Genomic DNA, 19,292 nt, shown 5'->3' with positions numbered 1-19,292 from the left:
CGAAAGGTATGGAGCGAGCGAAGGGAGCAAGTGAAGCGAAGCGTCGTGGAACGAGCGCAGCTTATCCTCCCGCCTTGTTTGTAGACTTGCTCCTGCTCCCACCTTTGCCGTGCCTGCTGATGAGGCTTTGTATGATGTTCGGAGAAGGAGGAGAGGACTCAGCTGTGCCTTCCCACAAAAGCGGCTGGTTTATCTTTTCCTTTTTTAAATATCCTAGACAAACCGTCTCTATAGCCTCTATATGAGTTTATGATTAACAGGTAAAAGATTATCCTAACCTAACTAAAAGTCTTAATTTTAGGGTTCAAACCCTCAAAATGCAATTCAAACAATACTGGATTGTATACCAAGAAAACAATATTTTTGAAGGAAAAAAATTAATTGGTTTTCCATAACCATAGGCTTTGAGCACATGTCGAAACCGGATCCGTAAACCCGAAACCCGAAACCATATAAAACAACAACGAACATCCAAAAACCCTCTTTAACCCCCTTCTGTTCTTTCTTGTCCCCTCTTCCTTAAACCCTTGTTCTTCCCCAATTTCCGATCTTTTGATTGGATTTCATCTATATCTACTACGATTTGTCGATTTTACATCAATTGAGTTGGAAACCTAACTAAAGTTTCAAACTTTCCGATTAAAAATGGCCGCAATCCCACCAACAACTGCATCAATTCCTTCACAAACACCCAAAGTTGATGAACATGTTGATTACAAGAATCTTCCTTGTCCTATTCCTTTTGAAGAAATCCACCGTGAAGCTTTAAGTTAGTTTTTTTTTCTATATTCAATTTTTTTACTTTGTTTTTTTGTTAATTTGCAATGTTTTTGTTGATAGAACATATAAAGATTTGATTTTGTTTTGTGGCTTTTTGGTTTTTTTTGGCTAATTCTTTGTATGGGTTGTAAAAGTTTGTGACTTTAACTTATTTGAATTCTCGACGCAATTTTTATCTTGGGTCATTCAGAAACGGCCTCCGGTAAATATGTGTACATCCGAACCCTTCCTACCCTGCAATTTGCGGGAGCCCTTGAGGTATTGGGGTAATATTAGCTGTTTTAATAATTAATCGTTGACCTGATATGGTGATTTGGGAATGTGGGTTTACAAGAGTTTTAATTTGATGTGGATTATCTATTAATTGAATGTAATTACTGTGATTTTGAAAGATGATAGAGTGATACTGCTGCTGTATTATTTGCTTGATTGATTGGCAGCTTTTGTGTATTGTTGTTGAATGATTTGGCATTGTTCGTGTTGTGAGTTTCTGTGCAATGTACATCAATGCAAATTTAATAAGCTTTGCTGAATATGTAGGTTACTAAGAGAGGTAGAATCTCATTCTATTTGCAGTAGTTTATGAGGAATTGTTAACTATTGTACGCCGATTTCATAATCTAGAGCTGTAGTCCGGGTGTGAACCAGTTGATGTTATACAAGCTCGTGTATAAGGCCAAAAATTAACTACTCATGATTCAGAGGAAATTACGAGTATTACATTGACTTTTAAATGTTGTTTGAGTTGCATTTAAAAACTGAAGGATGTAACTTTTGAGTATTCTCATTTGCCAAGTAGTCTCATTTAAGTAGATTTTTGTATTGGTACGTGGAATAAATAATTGTAATTTGTACCATGCTCCTTGTGTACCAAAGTTTTAATTCGCTATTGATGGTGGCAGTGTCTCTGAAGCCAGAAAGTTTTGAAGGGGCACGATTTGATTTTAATAAAGCACTCACCCCCAACTTCTTCCTGAGTCACAGGTAGTATCACACTTCGATTATTATAAAGCACTCATTAGTGCGGTTGATATTTCATTTGATACTGCTGTTTACTTTGTGATTCTGATCAACGCTTTCTTCCTGAACTATCTTCAGTGCGACAATGGGGCCTATGGAAGTTCCGTCTCAGTCTCCGGAGACCCTTAAAATACCCACCTCCAATTATGAGTTTGGTGCAAATTATATAGACCCAAAGGTAGGACTTGTCTGATAATTGTTGTTTATATAGAGGTGGACGTTAAATCATGCATGGCTAGCCTATCTCGACATGTATTGCAATAACATTTAGCTAAATCGTTGTGGGTTTTTACAGCTAATGCTTATTGGAAGGATAACAAAGGAGGGTAGATTAAGTGCGAGATTTAAGTATGATTTGCTTGACGATCTTTCCATTAAGGCCAATGGTCAGGTACGTATAAATATATACCTGTATCTAATGTTGCATATATATTAGATTGGATCATTCGCCTCTCAGCTAACAAAGTAACGATTCCTGAGTTTTGATAACACGATGATGTTTTTTTCAGCTTACAAATGAACCTGGCATGTCTCATGGAATGGGTATCCTTGACTATAAGGTAAGATCTTTTCACCTTCATCTTTTCTTTTCTTTTCTTTTTCTTCTGCCACTTTAGATACGGAAGATGTCACTGGTTCATGCAAATGGTCATCTTTATTTCACTGGTTTAACGGGCACAAACTTTCGTAACTGATGTCATATGCACAGACTAGTGAATCTTTCTGTTGTGGCATGAAAATATAGTCCCGTAAGCCTCACTAGATATTCTCAACCTGTTTATGGTATCTGATTCTCATCTAAGGATTTTATATTTCCTTCTATGGGGATGCTTTCAAAATCTTATTCTATTGGGCTCATAAATGTTGTGCATTTGTTCTTGAAAAATACTGGTGTCACGCTCATGGTGTGCGCTTATTTTTTTATTTGGTGTTTATCAAATATACTCACTTACCCAGAATATTGAAATATATTCTTTAATTGTACTTTCCCGCCGCTTATACACATGACATAGAAGCCAATTGCAGAGCAGCAACTGTTTCCACTTCTCTTAGAACACGGCATGCTTCAGTATTTTTTTATTCGTATATAGAAGGTTCTGTACTTTCATGATATTTATGTTCTTATTTGCTTCTTCATCAGGGTAGTGATTACAGGACACAGTTTCAATTTGGGAGTGGTGCTCTTTTAGGGGCTAATTACATACAGGTAAATAAGTCAAGTTGCAATTGTTTTAGTTTATATTGTATATATTTCTCCGTAGCACTTTTCGTTATGGACTGAATGTATTGATCTGGAAGTAATGCCCTATTTCTGAATATACCAACACATTTTCATATATACTTTGTATTAGTTTTCTCATAATTTATCACTGGCTTGTCAGAGTGTGACCCCAAATCTTTCTTTGGGTGGTGAAATTTTCTATGCCGGTGAACATAGGAAGTCTGGTGTGGGCTATGCTGCTCGATATAGCAACGATAAAATGGTATCTCCTTTTTTTCTACTTCTTCTCCCATACTGTAACTGTATGGTACTTCAATCTGTTTGTTTTTAGCTGATTTAATTTGTTAGTCTGCTGAGTTTCAAAAACAGCTCCTTCGTGTTCTTGATCCGACTTTCCTTACCCCACATGAGCATGTGAGGAATCGGGGTGATGTTGTAGTCTTTGCTGAATCAGTGACTAGGAATTTTTGCAACTACCAGTGACTTGTAGGTTTAGAAAAGTTGTTTACCTTGTTTTCCTCTAGCCAAGTCCGACAACAATTTTAACATACCTATTTACTTTCTGAATTTCTGGAGTGATACTGTCTCCAATGATTGGGTTAGGGGAAGTACACTGGTAGTCCTTCAATAGTCCAATTTTTGGAAAGAACCCGCACTTGCGATTGCTTTTCTTCATATCTCTCTTGCCCTGTTTCGTTTCCCATACCTTTTCTTCCTCTTTTCTTTTTGCTCTTCTTGTTTACGTTAAGTATATTGAGGCCTACGATACGCAACGTCTACCTTTTCTGTAATGTATAATGTTAGCTTTATGTCTCTTAAGATGAGTTGGTTAGTAGTAGAAACTCTATTGTAGACATATTACATGTGGTAACGGGTTTTAGCATACGCTAATTGGCTCAACTTATGTGTATTTTGACTCACTCTTTTGTCCCTTTCCATGCCTTTTGCCTTTTTTATCTTCTACTACTGACATGTAGGGCTGAGGTTTGGGCTTTACATGATATACGAGTGGCTCCTTGAGTAAGATGAATATATTGCGGTTAAAGGCGAATTCTCTTTGGGTTCTTTTTGGAATTGTATGCAATTAAGGATGACAAAACCCTGTTAGACTGATTTATGAACTAACTTCACGAAACAAATTAACAAAATATCTCCATCTTAGCTAAGAATTTGTGTAAAGAACAATACTTAAGGTTGCATTTCGATGTGTGTTTCTGTTACATATGTAGGTTGCAACTGGACAAGTGGCTAGCACAGGAATGGTTGCCCTTAGCTACGTTCAGAAGGCGTCGGAGAAGGTAAGTTGGCTGTATATAGCATGTATAAACTATATGTCAAGATCCTTAAACAGCTTATTGAAGCTTGATGACTTGTGTGTGATGTAGATGTCTTTAGCCACAGAACTCATGTATAACTATATGTCAAGAGATGTCACAGCAAGTGTTGGTTATGACGCTATTCTTCGTCAGGTACTTTTTTTTTTTTTTTTTTTCTCTATTCATAGTGTTATGCAACACCAGTGCCCGCTTTCATGTCAAAATACTATTTGATCATCTTTCTACTCTCCCGATTCTGTCTTAAAATTAGCGAATCCATCAATGACATTCAATGTGTTGAGCCATAATCTCATTGATTGACATCTCTGTTCAAAATAAAAGTTTTAAACGGACATGAAACATGCTAGCTGTCTAGAACATCATCATTGTTTTCCATGACTCTAAATATTGCACAACGTTTTACTAACTGAAAAGCATTTCATTTCATATTGTTTCTGAATTTGGCAATCTTGTGGAGAGCTGTAATTGATGAATTTCAGGAGTTTATATTTTGAACGGCTCAATCTTTATGCAGGCACGTGTTAGAGGAAAGATAGATTCCAATGGATGTGTGACAACTTTTGTTGAAGAGAGACTTAGTCCAGGATTTGGTTTCTTACTGTCTGCCGAGGTGAGATTTAACTTCTTTGACAGTTTCTTTTAATTCGGTCAACTTTCCTACTTCTATCCTCTACAATTTTCCCTTTTTGCTTTTCTAAATTTTTTTAACTGATCTTGGTATGGCTAGAAAGATCTTCTAAAATTTTGCGGCAAAAATAAGATACTGTTTCAATGCCTATGGCACTTGGATTCATCTGTTGTGCCTTTCTATACTATTATGTGTGCTTTTAGTGCGTCTTTTTCGGGTGTACAAGTTGGAAAGTGACTCTTTTCTAGCTAAGTTTATTTTGTTTTAAGGGTGATTTTGATGTTGACGGGTTATGAACTCGGGGCATTAGTGCGACCACTAAATGACTTAGCTGACATTTGCTTCCATGCGAGACACTCATAATAGCCATATACGAGATAGATTTTCACTTTCGATAATAGTCATCTTTTTTGTCTCGTAATATTTTGATTCTCATATCTTAAAACTAAACGACGCTGTACATTTATTTGTTGGCGAAACTGCTTATTGGATTCTAACCCGATTCTTGTAATATTGCAGCTTGATCACTGGAAGAAAGATTACAAATTTGGTTTCGGTATGAATGTGGGGGAGTAAACAATTGAGATCACCCCCACTGTAAGCTCGGCTCAGAAGTGTAACAGCTGTTACGAGCTTTAAATTTATCGGGAAAGATGGGTTCTTTTTGTTTAGATCAAAACTCATCTTATCTATTTGCCCTATATTGATCTATAGGGCATCTTTGCCAAGATGCAAACTTTTAGCTCGCGTTTGTCCCATTTTACCCTCGTTAAGGAACGATGTTCCTTTTTATCCTTTTTATTATTCTTATTATGATTATGATTTCGGCTTCTGGAGAGCCATTGTAGAATTCCTAATAATTCAAAGTTTTAATAGAATTAGCATACAAGTAGAACGAGTAGTTGGTTTCTATCATTCTTAGGGTGCATAAATAATGCAGATGCTACACATTATGCGATTTGGACCTTTTTGGAACCCTTGTCGTCGTCATCATCATTATATGCTTCCCAATTATTTTCAATCGATTATGACATTTTTCCAGATAATTCGTCCCAAGTGTGTATTGACATGGCAACGTATTTTAACCTACTTTTGCAAATAATTTGGTTACTTGATATATTAACCCTGAATTTGTCACCTAAGGCCTGAGGGCCTCAAGGACACCAGTAGGGCAATGACGCTATCGGAATGTTTCCATGTTGACATGGCGTTTTTTTTTGCGTAAATCTGAAATTTGTGCAACCCAAGGTTCAGCCATGGACCAAACATTGAGATCCAACGTTTGACCATGGTGTCACGTCCCGTTAGTTTATTTACTCACTTCAGATGCACTTTCGGGCTGAAGGCAACTCGTTATTTGATTCAGACCCAAATCATATCTTCCTTGATAAGTTGATGGTAGGTTGACGATGAAACAGCAAAATATACTGTCGTTTTCAGTTTCTCTTATGAACGAGCAAACACGGATTTAGGAAAGTTTTTTTTTTTTTTTTTTTTTCAAAAGAATTAATAAATAAATGGTACAAGCTGCTATATAATGAAATGTGTTTTTTTAAAAAAACTTCTGTTTCGCAAATAGAGAAAACAAATTTACTGGACATCACCGAAAAATATGATGCAGTGAAGGAATATGAAGGTGAAAAGGTTACAGAAAAAATAAAGTCAATTGATTTCTAAAAACAATCAACTGCTACCAAAGAAACGCTCAATTCCATTCCAATTTACAGGCGAGCCGTTGGTTGCTGAGATTATGAACTTCCATGGGATCTGATAGATGAAACTGACTGTGCAGAGACTGAAGCAGTAGGACTATTAGGTTCGCGTTCCCCATTAATTTCTCTTGGTCTTCCACTCAACATCTCGATTGCATCTTGACATATGTCATTAAACCAATTGTCTTCAGGTAGAACGCTGAATAAAATGTAAAGCCGTGTAAGAAACCTCATTGTTCATCACAAACTCGATGCAGAATCTAAAAATTGTGGCAATCAGATAATCTAGATTGTGCATTAAACTACGAGTTGCACCAGGCCTTTCCAGGCTAGGTCACTTTAGATTAGTGTAAACGAGTCTGGGGTGCTTTCCAATTAAACAGTTCGTCATATTTAAGATTGGATCATATTTTGGTTGAGCAGTTTTGGGTCAGAATGTCAGATTGTTTTACAGATTAAATGAGTCAACTCAGGTTTCAAGGGCTCTTTTGTTAGAGTTTGATTCAGGACTCGTGGCTGCATCATTTGGACCAGGTCAGTTTTTCTACGTCTATATCTCATTATCAGTTATTCTTTGCATTTTGAGACCCTTTTTAAATAAATGAGAGGCAACTGAGTAATGGTGCCTTGACAGAATGTTGTCAGACAGGAACTAGAATTACCTATAAGGATCCCTGCCTGTTGCTTGAAAGGCTGCTAAACCCTTGGATATAATCTCATTGATAACACGAACTAAATTACGAGATAGGTAGCGACCTTGAGAAGCAAAGCAGATGACAAATTTCATATCCAAGTATAGCTGCAATCACAATCAAATACATCAATCGTAGCCTCGTAAGGATTGTTGAAGAAAATAAGCGCACGATAATTCAAAAAAATGCAAGAAATAAGACTTTTTACATTTTAACCAAGAGTCCAAAATGGTAGATGCAATGAAATAAAAAAAACATTAACAGTTTGTACTGATCGTTGTTAGAGACGAGTAATATGTGTTTTAGGAGATTTGTGTTCTTTCAGTAACATACTAGCTTTTAATTTTTGTTAAAATGAAGAGATATATACCTGTTGAAGGCCAAGAGGACCTAAAGGCCTAGGACCCTCCTCAATATCGTCCCAGAAACTCTGGTCCTGAGATAACCATAAGATGACGGTCTCTGTGAGTTTCATTAATAACAGTGTTGCAAATCGTTCCTTTCCCACAAACATCTCTGTTGCTATACTAGCCATAGCATTGAGTTTAAAGAAAAGCTCCTGAAACAGTGTGTGAATCACAGCATTAATAAGTAGGCAGGAGGTTTGTAAAATTTCGCAGTACAGGAAGAAAAGCAAATTTGAACAAACTCTCTTTAACGGCTTAACCACTCGTTAAGGATAACTAGACAGCTATGAACCTACATGTCTGAAATAACACAAATCAATCTATTGCGTTCAAAGACAATGAAAGATCAGCAGAGTCAGAGACAGCAGCACTGTTATCGTGCATTTAAACGAACAAATTTTGATATGCATGGAAAAAAGGGAGAACATTTAAGCAGTCAACAAATAAGACATTCCAAAGGTTACACAAACAAGACATCCCAAAGGCTACCCAAACCAGTGCCAATATATGCACTTTTGAGTTGTTTCAATCTGTGCTCAAAAACATCAAAAGTCAGGGCAAAGAACCACGTTAGAAACCAACACCTCGCAAAATTATAACTACATACCACACGACCAAGGGAGAAAATAAAGACAACTCAGCAACTCCCCAATTTTGTGGGTGGAACCCATACTATATCTGGTCCAATGTTGAGTTTTACCTAAGACTGCAGATCAAGACATTGTGCTGAGCCACTCCTTGTTTTGAAGAAACAATTGAAAAAAAAAAAAAAAAACTGGCTATTCAAATTCAACTTTGACTATTGTAACATGTGAACGCTATGATGCATGAAACGTAAAATCAAAGAAGAGTGCTGAACAAAGGTATATTGTACATACCCGAAATATGGGAGATGGGAACCATTCAATGTCTTCTCCATTTGCATCAACACCTATATACATATCAGCAGTAAGATTACTGTCGCCTTCCTCTGTGAAGATAAGATCCAAAGCATGGTGCTGACAGAAGCTATTTTTCAGTCTATCAACAGAGCTTATAAGTCTCCTTTTCCATTCTCTTTGCTCAGGCTGACGATTTTGTCTATCAGAAGCCTTCCTACGAGGTTCATCTTGGTAATCAGGCTGACTTATGGGAGAAAGTTTCAAGGCTGCACGAGGAAGTAACTCATCAGCCAACAATGATGCATTTGCCAGCAATGCAATTTGTTGTGACTCATTCTCAGACATTCGAACAATTTTGCTTCCGGTGCCTTCATAATTTGCTTCATCTTCAATGGAGTTTGGTAGTGCTTTGATGAGCATGTTAACATATGTATTGAACACTTGATAAACACCCTCTAATGTTCTACTACCTAATTGCATATTCTGAAGTGGTCCCACATCCTCAAAAAAGTCCTAAAAAAGAAATCAATCGTAGTAGTGAGGAACATCATTGTCGAACAAAAAACACGTGTGAGTAACAGAAGAAATCGAAATTGAAAATTGAAAAATGTAATAAAATTGTTTGTCTCAACTTGTCCAGCATTATCTTACTAACCTACACTCCACATAAATATAAAAATTGTAGTACGCAGAAAAAAAATTGGACTGACAACTGGTAAAAGTCACTCCACCATTGCCTAAGACCATCAGCATCGGTCTAGAGGATTTGAATGCTTGCACACTCGTGATTAGGGAGTGCTTATTTCTATCAGACACTTGAGTGTACAACATGGTCCACTGTGACTCATAAGATAAGAACTGATATTCTAATAAACATTCAGGGAGCCCGTAACCCGCAGCCGAAACCATCTGTAAAATTTCATGAGCATGACTTGCACTACCAAATTGGCAAATACAGTTATACAGGGCACAGTTAGAAACCCATACAAACCTATAAGAATCCAAGAATAGCCTCCTGAAATATTTCAATAATAGCCTAGATAAACAACATTCAGTTTCTAAAGATTCATTTCAATCACTTAGACCTCACCCCACCCATCGGCATGACTTAGGTAATCTAGATATTTGAAGCAAAAACAAAGGCAACTACAAGGGCCATTCCCAGTTAACATGCCCTGAGATGATCGCAAAAGAGATATAGTGTACGAATAGTACATTGGGCTCATAAAATTACAATGCAAATAAGAAAAAACCCACCTGAACCATCAAAATGAACCTATGAGCACTACTTGTAAGCTTATATTGGTACCCAGACGTGCTAGAAGTAGATGTGACGTTAGGTGGGAAGGTCAGAACCCAATCATCAGCAGCGGCTAAGGCAGCAGTACTCTCCTCGATTCTTTTCAAATTTGCATTCACTGCTTGTTCAACACTAGGCCTAAAAAGCTTCACGAGTGTCGAAGAAAGAGATAAACCACGAGTTTCCAATAATGAGCAGTGACCTAGAGCTATTTGAACACACTCAGCAGCAGCCCTCAAACCTCCAGCAGCTGCAGATGAAGCTAAAGCATGTCTTTTCACGAGATGGGCAAAGGCTTCAGTTTGTTGAGCAGCCCATGTTACCAATTCAGAAGTGTAAGCTGGCTCACTACCAAATATAGTTAATGAATCACTTGCTGCCTGGGCAATGGCAGAAAAGACCAACTGTGAAAGGGCAGCAGTATAGGCTCCTCCATACGAGCTGCTCGATGGACGAAGACTTTGCATGTTATATTGGTATCGTTGAAAATGTGCACTAAGAAGTAACGTATGAGCTCGGGGTCCGTCACCAAGTTTCTTAAGAGCCGAAATTGATGCACGTAGTTCAGTACCACGTGTAGTAGGCTGACAAGAAGCTTCGGCTAGCTGATCAGCTAATCTTTGCCTCCGTTCCTTTATAGCGATTTGCAAAGAGGTAATTATCTCTGGGCTTAGTGTCTTCGTTTCCTTTGCTTCAAAAGCAACTCTCTCCCCTTCATCTAGTGCCTTCAACGCTTCATCCACTCTTCTTTCAGCTAATAATACATCGAGGTGATCAGGAAATTCAATCAACCACTCTTCCAACTCTGAAGGTTCACGATCTTCACTGCTTGCTGTGCCGTTTATAATAGGGCCCTTAGGACTAGACATCGATAATGATTCCAAGTTCACTCCGTCAGCTAGTCCATGAATAAGAGTTGCCTGAGTAGATAGAAGGTTTCTGATGGACAGAAGCTCCCCCTCCAAATCTGATATTTCTTTTGATGTACTGTATCATGGAAGAAAGTTAGAAATGTAAGCAAGATAATGCAAAAAAGAGTTCCAGTACGCATCTCATTCACAAATACAAGCATAAGAGCCAAAGCGAAGTCTAAGCGCCTGATAGCCCATCAAGTCTAACGAGAAAAAGGAACAGACCTCATATCACCATTGCACTACTGATATTGGGGAATATCGATCCAGGATTTACACAAAAACATAGGATTTCTTTTAGATAGTTACGCGCCTCAACTGCATGGCCTACCACACGCCCAAGCACAGTTCAGTTACCCACTTACACACGTCGCTACCCCCCCCCCAAAAAAAATGTTTTTTTCTTTATTTGTTGAGGAGTGCGGTGAACAAATGATTTACGAAACCGCGTACAAGCCTAGCAAGAAATAGAGGCAAACCCTGTATCTCTATTGCAGTACTAAATACTAATACTGGAGATTCACCTATGCATTTAGCACCTACACAAACCACAGAACTTCATGATTTCTTCTAGATGATAACCCTCACCGTATAAATGCTGAATAGTTGGCATAAACACTTCTACGCATTTCTTCAGCAGACGCCTTCTTTAGATCCATCAAGTATGAGCATAAGTGTTTTATTTCCTGCGTAAAACGTACAAACATAGACCCGATTACAAATTTAACATTTAAAATTGATGAGCAAACACCGTCGATTGCTCCACGTAGAATGTAGCGTATAACAGTTTTAGGCATAACACTTCGCAGTGATTATATAAGGAAGTCGCACACACACACCTCGTCCATGGTGACCCATCCCTCCCTCACGAAAAAAAAAAAAAAAAAAAAAAAAACACGTACAAAAGAAAAACCGGATACAACAATGCCTTGTTGATGGAGTAAGATTTATTTCTCGGTGAAGAAACTATTGCCCATCATCTCTGCTGACGTCAGAGCAGATCCATATCAAAAAGAAAAACAGAGTAAACTATTTACTCAGACACAAGTTTGATTCACGAATTTCTGTCCAATATCTTACTAATAGTATACCTTACAACTGTTACAAGCATGGAAGTGCACTCTCGGCTAAAAACAAGAACAACCCAGCACAAAATAAACTGAAATAGCTTTTGCTCAAAAAGTCAAATGTACAACAAAAATTCCATATTTTTCCATAAATAGTAAAATCTAGAAACCAACACTTCCTTCATATTTAGCACTATTACCCCATCAATTTATAGAATGAGCTAATCTATAAGTAATATGACATGCAAAATCAACAATCACAATACTTTACACAAAAGACATTCAAAAACTAAAGTGACCAGCATGCACCATTGCCACCAAATCCGAAATGACTAATTTTGGCAAAGGAGAAAATACCATTGCATGCTATATTAAGAAAAGGTAAATCTTACTTCCCTACTGCGTAAATGTCATTACTAGCTAAATTATATCTCCTATATAATATACTGAGTAATATTTCGGATTTTCGTCTACCTTCCCTTCCAACAAGTTTGCGTTTTTCTCCTATAACAACACCGAAAAATTCACCTAGCAATACTCGCATAGTCACCTGTTTCACAAATACCTTCCACTTTCGCCTTTACACAAGAATCCACAACTACGAACACAAATAAAAACACGAGTATTGTTATCTCTAATCCGACTTCATAAATCTTATACACATAGAATACGAAAGCTACCAGCAAATCAGAGCGTAAAAATCAATTATTAGAACCTACAAACCAACAGTCTCTTCATATTTAATAATATAACCGCTATGAATTAATAGAATGCACTAATCTATAAGTGAAATATCACATAAAAAATTAAAAATCACCATACTTTACACAAAAGACATTCAAAAAATAGTAACCATCATGCTTCATTTGCATTGCCACCAAATCCGAAATGACCAATTTAGCAAAGGAGAACATACCATTGCGCGCTATATTAAGAAAAAAGCAAATCTTACTTTCCCCAGTGTAAAATTCATTATTTTATTTCCTACATACCAAGTAATACATTCAAAAAAAATAAAGTAACCGGCGTTTACCATTGACATCGGCAACAAATCCGAAATGGCTAATTTTAGCGAAGGAAAACATACCATTGCACGCTATATTAAAAAAAGGAAATCTTACTTCCTCACGGTGTAAAATTCATTACTAACTAAAATTTTAATTCCTAAAGTAACCGGTGTATACCATTGGCATTGCCAACAAATCTGAAAATGGCTAATTTTAGCAAAGGAGAACATACTATTGCACGCTATATTAAACAAAGCCAATTCTTACGTTCCTGGTGCATAAAATTCATTACTAGTTAAATTTTATCTCCTATATACTGACTAACATTTCAGATTTTCGTATTCCTCCTCACTGCCACACCGCCTCCAACAAGTTTGCATTTTTTTATCCTATAACAGCACCGATAAAATAACCAACATGTATCATTGCCACCAAATCCGAAATGGCTAATTATAGCAAAGGAGAAAATACCATTTGAGAGCTATATTAAAAAAAAAAGACAAATCTTACTTCCCTGCCGCGTTAAAATTCATTACTAGCTAAATTTCATTCCCCACATACACAGTAATATTTCAGATTTCCGTCAACCTACTGCCACCACACTCCAATAAGTTTGCATTTTTATCCTATAACAGCACCAATAAATTCACATCTCATATGTAATTTATCGCAATTACTCCATCTGTTTCACAAATACCTTCCACTTCTGTATTTACTTACACAAGGATCAACCTCTACGAACACAAAATAAAAACACAAGTATTCTTATCTTTGATCCTACTTCTTCTTAACTCGTATACGCATACGATACGAAAGCTACCGGCGGAAAAAGCGTAAAAATCATCAAACAATACACGATCACCAAATTTCCGCCATCAACTTACTAAATACACGAAAACAATCAACCGAATCTCCGTAGAACTAACATTTCCGAGCTCATTAACATCAACAAAACGCGATTATTCAACAGAACTTCAAATGTTACGAATTAATCAACAACAACGTACGAATATTAACAAATACAAAAGATTTAATGAAATTATACCTTTTCATTGAGTGTGCATTTGGATTGAACATAAGAACCAGGATCAAACCTATCACTACGAAATGCGTTCAAACTTTCTTCAAGTTTCGGCAAGTTTTCTTTCGCCGGAGCGCCGGATTGTGATCTCGATCTCGGCATTTTCACCGTCGCCATTAAAATTGCTCGTATTCAGATCAAGTTGGTGAAATGAGAGTGTAATTTAGAGTTTGGAACGATCAATTGGGGATTTTTCTTCGATTCGAGGAGAGAGAAGTTGTTACAAGAGAGAGAGTTAGACGTTTCACGTTGGACGAAGCGAAGAAGAGAGACTGGGTAAACGACGTCGTTACGATTCTTGTTTAATAGAACCATCATCCAAAACAAAGGTACGTTTTTGGGACTATTCAATGGTAGTAAGATAAACTCCCTCCTATTCCGAATAACTGTCCCATTTGGACAATGACACAAAAATTAAGAAATGAAGTTAAAATAATGAAAAATATTGTATAGGGGTAAGAATATAGAAGTTAAATAATGAAAAGTATTGAATATGATGGTTTAAGGGTGGTTGATGTGGTAAATAAAGAAAAGAGCAAGGGTAGGAAAGTCAAAAAACATGTCCAAATATGGCAAATGGGACCGTTATGTGAATAGACGGAAATGACAAATGGGACAGTTATTCAGAATAGGAGGGAGTATTTGATATTATTTTTATATAAGACAAAATATAGCTAGTCAGGTAAGATCTTATTTGATTTATCGTTATAAACGATATAATAATATCAAATTTTTATAATTTTTAATAATAGTTAATTAAAGATATTCACGTAGCAAAAATAAATATTTATTAAAAGATTTATCTCTCTCTGATCTCTCTCCTCTCTGAAAAAAACCCTAGCTCCCATCGATAATGGTAAGCCCCAAACTGTTTTATCTTTCAATTAATAGTATGCGTATTTGTCATCTAATCAATAAAAGTCTCTCTTGGGAGAATCATTTTTCAGTTTTTTCTGTCCTTTATTTCGGGGGTTTTCTAGTTAATCCTGGATTTAATTTCAATCAAAATATAAACAAGAATAATTCGTTGATGGTTCGTCGCACATTACTTCAATGGATACAAGTTATTTATCAATGATCTATAGAATTAGTAAGAGGTATTTTTCCTTTTACAATTTATCATACGAAGGATCCCCTCATCAAAAGCTACATGAAGATAGCGATACGAGGCCGAGCTGAATTGTCAGATCATGGTTTGAGATCCCTAGTTTACAAGAAATTTATTTTTCTTTGGTTTCTAATAGATTCGTTTTCGACTATAATTATTATTTGTAAGTGTCATATGGCGTTCTATTAATGAAATTATTCTTCTATTTCAAAAAAAAAAAAAAAAAATATTCACGTTGCAAAACGTGCCTTGGCATGTGTGATAAAACAACTGTTACCTTTGGTTTAGATATGAGTGAGTAGCAAACTAGTGTTGAAGCTCGGGCGTTACCCGGGTCATATCCTAACAATGGTATCTGAATATTTATCATGGGTTTATTACTAAAAAAGGTATTTTAGACTGATTGTTTATTAGTGTTTTGATCACTTTGTATTTACTAGTTGTTTCTCTTCACGCGGAGGCCCAATGATCGTGTTTGTTAATTTTGAAGATATTAGGCTGCATATAACGCATAATTTCGTCTTTTAACCGACTTAATATATATATGTGAACGTAACGTTCTAAATATAAGCAATGTCATAAGAATATTATAGCTGCCCATATATAGTTATGCTAATTAGATGTAATAAGTGAACAAAATAGATCTTATTTTGTGCTTCGCACCTTATATATTTTTTAGTACCCGTTTAATCACAGTTTCACGATATTAATAAAAACACAAATCAAACAATTTGCTACATAGTTATACGAAGTACATAAACCTTGGAAATTGTAAATGGTTACACTACGCCAAATCTGGCAATCAATAAGGAGCGTATCACAACGGTTTAATGCATTTAATAACGACACTTAGATTACCGTTTTCCAAATTTTGGCGGAAACCTAGACCGCGATAATGCGAATAACGGTTTCCCACGAAAACCGTTGTTATTATAATGTGACAACGGCTACTTAACAAACCGTTATCAAAAACGTTTTACGGTTTCCAAAAGCTTGTTATAAAATCGCTCTTATCAACGGTTGTTAGACAACCGTTAGCAGTTTAAGAAAACGACATTTCGAAAACCGTTACTAAATTAGCACCAGCAACGGTTTGTGGTACCCGTTGTTATGTTATAGATACGGGTTTCTTGTAACCGTTATCATTTTTAATTATGAAAGAACGGTTTTTCAATTCAAGCGTTGTCACTATTTGATTAGATTTCTCAGTTTCACCACTGCATGCAAAAATTTATCAGAACTTTAATAAATATTCAGTTTGACCAATAATATTCAATTTGACCAAAATAATTCTATAAATATGTCTTTTAAGTCAAAATCTAAATTATCAAACATTTACTCTTTAATTTCTCTCTAAAAAAAATATGACTGGTGTATCGGAGCTACAATCACGTAATCGTTACGCACAGCCTTTTACTTGCATTCTCCATAATCTACCGGTTCGTTATGATGGGAATGGAAAAGGTTTAAACCTTAATTTTTGGTGGTTGAGGCAAATGCTTCATGACTCCGGTTTCACTGCGGTTAAAAAAGTGTACCCTGTGTCTACAAACAAGCAAGGTTTTATAGGCTTCGCTTTTATCGAGTTTGACGAAGCCAACTGCCATGATAGTTTTTGTCAGACAAGAACATTAGGGGCTAGATTTGCGGAGAAAGATGCGGGGAAAGAGGACTTTTATTCAGATGCTAAACAAAAGGGCCCTTATCTATGAGTTGCGACCCATGTTGATCATCGTCTGCTGACACATTACAGGAGGCATCACATTCCTGTCAACGTGCCTATGTCATGGGAGAAAGAGGCCATTCCACCAGCTGCACTGCCCGCTGATGATGAAGAGTCGATCTACGACTTGATCTATGCCGAAATTGGGCACGAAGACTATCATAATTCTTCACCAGATTCTAATTAAGTCTTTAATTATTATCTGACATTATGAGGTGTATTTTGATTATGGTGGTTATTTGAATTAAAGTTTAATTATTTATGTTATTTGTTACTATGTTTTAATTAAGTCCTTACACTCAAATGCAATCCACCAAATAAAATATTATAATGACTAACTTTCTACTTATAATAATAAAAAAGAATGGAAACGGCATAATAAGATAATAAGAACTGGAACCGTTATAATAATAAGACAAAATGATAACGGTTCTTTGTTAAGTCATTATCATATTACATATATCAACTACGGTTATTTTAAAGCCGTTGTCATATTACAAAAATTAACAACGGTGTTTCTTAAAACCGTTGTAAAAACAAATCCACTGTGACAATGAAAAGTTTGTGATTTTAGTTTACCAATGGCATGCCCTATTATTATTGGCTGCTTGACCATTATTCACCTCATGCATGCTTTCACAATTACAACGGTACTTATAAGAACCGTCTTAGATTATGCAACTCTAAAAGTAAATGAAATTTCAAAGGTATTAATAATAGAATGACTGATGGTGAACAAGTCATCTTTGCCGTCATCGCCGTCGTTAATCTTTATAGCTTAAAAAGGTATTCTCATTTTTATAGCTACTGGCTTATATATGGGTCATACTTGGATGATTGATGGTGAAATTGGTGATCCCATTTATAATGATGGAATTTCTAAATTTTACAATTTCGTTAGTGAAAATTTTCATCTCCACTCATCAATCCCCTGCCCTTGTAATAGATGTGGTAATATTAGGGTTTTGCCTATCCCAGATGTCAAAATACACTTAGAAAAGAATAGTTTCAGTAGAGATTATAGGCGTTGGATTTTTCATGGAGAATTAGAGGATGAGGATGGGGAATCTGATGTAGAGGTAAATAATCACACACCTAAAGCTGCTGGTTTAGATATAGGGGATGGGGCATATGATGTGTGTGTAAACAATCGTTCACCTACACCTAAAGTTGTTTTAGGTGAGAAGTTTGCTGAAGATGATGGATTCGATGATTTTGAAGCTACCGGTGATGGGGAAATAAATGCTGATGATTTAATTGAGAAATTGAGTCAATCTGAAATGTCTTTATTTACTGATTGTAAGAAGTATACCAAATTGTCCGCGGTGGTAAAGTTATATAACTTGTAGGGGGCAAATGGGTGGAGTGATAAGAGTTATACGAATCTTCTAGCTTTGCTATATGACATGCTTCCTGACATTAATGTTCTTCCGAGTCGGACATATGAGGCTAAAAAAATGATTAGAGAATTGGGCATGGAATATGAGAAAATACATGCTTGCCCTAGTGACTGCATATTGTACCGTAAAGATTATGAGAAATTATCATATTGTCCGCGCTGCTCTATATGGCGTTATAAGACTAAGGAAGGGATCCTAGCTAAGGTGTTGTGGTATTTTCCAATAATACCAAGATTCATAAGGATTTATTTGAATGAAAAAGATGCAAGAATGTTGAGTTGGCATAATAGTGGAAGGAATGAATATGGAAAGTTAAGACACCCAGCGGATGGTCAAGAGTGGAAAGAGTTTGACGCTAAATATCCTGACATCGCCAAAGAAGCAAGGAACTTGCGTCTAGCGCTCTCCACAGATGGAATGAACCCTCATGGAAACATGAGTACCTTAACACAGTACTTGGCCAGTTGTGTTGGCCATCTATAATTTGCCCCCATGGGTTTGCATGAAACGGAAGTATCTGATGTTTGTCTTTGTTGATATCTGGCCCTCGACAACCTGGAAATGACATAGATATGTATTTGGAACCACTTCTAGATGATCTGAAGATTCTGTGGGAAAGAGGGATACCAGTGTTTGATGGTTATAAGAAAGAAAGTTTCAATCTGAGAGCTATGTTATTGTGTACAATAACTGACTTTTTGGCGTACGACGATCTTTCTGGACATATTGTACATGGGAAAGAGGCTTGCCCATTGTGTGGAAGGGATGTTGAATCAGAATATTCGAAACATTCTCGCAAGCATGTGTACAGGGGAAATCGTCGATGGTTATGCCCTGATCATCATTATCGTAAGCTTCACAAGGCGTTTAATGGGAGTCCTGAGCAACGTGGGAGTCCTCAGATTTTGAATGGTCATGAAGTGTATGAGAAATTGAAAGATATTGAGATAACGTATGGAAAGAAGGGACCTAACTTGTCTACTCGTGGTTATAAAAAAAACCATATTTTTTTACCA

The 19,292-nt window shown here is 36.5% G+C and overlaps 2 protein-coding genes across 2 annotated transcripts; one reads left to right on the top strand and one right to left on the bottom strand.

Annotated features, from left to right (window-relative positions):
* Positions 1 to 270: 270 nt before the first annotated feature.
* LOC141613271 (mitochondrial import receptor subunit TOM40-1-like) lies at positions 271 to 5,878 on the top strand. Its single transcript, XM_074432008.1, has 11 exons — positions 271 to 769; positions 1,683 to 1,764; positions 1,879 to 1,978; positions 2,096 to 2,191; positions 2,310 to 2,360; positions 2,942 to 3,007; positions 3,183 to 3,284; positions 4,252 to 4,320; positions 4,408 to 4,491; positions 4,874 to 4,969; positions 5,507 to 5,878. The coding sequence occupies exons 1-11, from the start codon at positions 646 to 648 to the stop codon at positions 5,561 to 5,563; spliced, it is 927 nt and encodes a 308-aa protein (XP_074288109.1). The 5' UTR covers positions 271 to 645; the 3' UTR covers positions 5,564 to 5,878.
* A 644-nt stretch (positions 5,879 to 6,522) lies between these two features.
* LOC141613268 (exocyst complex component EXO84B-like) lies at positions 6,523 to 14,442 on the bottom strand. Its single transcript, XM_074432004.1, has 7 exons — positions 14,010 to 14,442; positions 11,479 to 11,576; positions 9,937 to 10,966; positions 8,677 to 9,192; positions 7,762 to 7,950; positions 7,362 to 7,498; positions 6,523 to 6,898 (listed from the first exon to the last, which is right to left on the bottom strand). The coding sequence occupies exons 1-7, from the start codon at positions 14,160 to 14,162 to the stop codon at positions 6,736 to 6,738; spliced, it is 2,286 nt and encodes a 761-aa protein (XP_074288105.1). The 5' UTR covers positions 14,163 to 14,442; the 3' UTR covers positions 6,523 to 6,735.
* Between the last annotated feature and the right edge of the window lie 4,850 nt (positions 14,443 to 19,292).

The sequence above is a fragment of the Silene latifolia genome, chromosome 1, assembly GCF_048544455.1.
Source record: "Silene latifolia isolate original U9 population chromosome 1, ASM4854445v1, whole genome shotgun sequence".
Classification (NCBI taxonomy): Eukaryota; Viridiplantae; Streptophyta; class Magnoliopsida; order Caryophyllales; family Caryophyllaceae; genus Silene; species Silene latifolia.
The sequence above is the reverse complement of the archived record's forward strand: the minus strand, read 5'-3'. Positions and strand labels throughout refer to the sequence as shown.

Bases quoted from the DNA above. Each gene is read 5' to 3' on its own strand.
- LOC141613271 (XM_074432008.1), top strand. From the start codon at position 646: ATGGCCGCAATCCCACCAACAACTGCATCAATTCCTTCACAAACACCC. The intron at 2,361-2,941 runs GTAAGATCTTTT...CTTCTTCATCAG, and splicing joins TGGGTATCCTTGACTATAAG to GGTAGTGATTACAGGACACA. The intron at 3,008-3,182 runs GTAAATAAGTCA...CTGGCTTGTCAG, and splicing joins TAGGGGCTAATTACATACAG to AGTGTGACCCCAAATCTTTC.
- LOC141613268 (XM_074432004.1), bottom strand. From the start codon at position 14,162: ATGGCGACGGTGAAAATGCCGAGATCGAGATCACAATCCGGCGCTCCG. The intron at 11,577-14,009 runs GTATAATTTCAT...CGTTTTACGCAG, and splicing joins AATGCACACTCAATGAAAAG to GAAATAAAACACTTATGCTC. The intron at 6,899-7,361 runs GTAATTCTAGTT...CATTTTATTCAG, and splicing joins ACAGGCAGGGATCCTTATAG to CGTTCTACCTGAAGACAATT.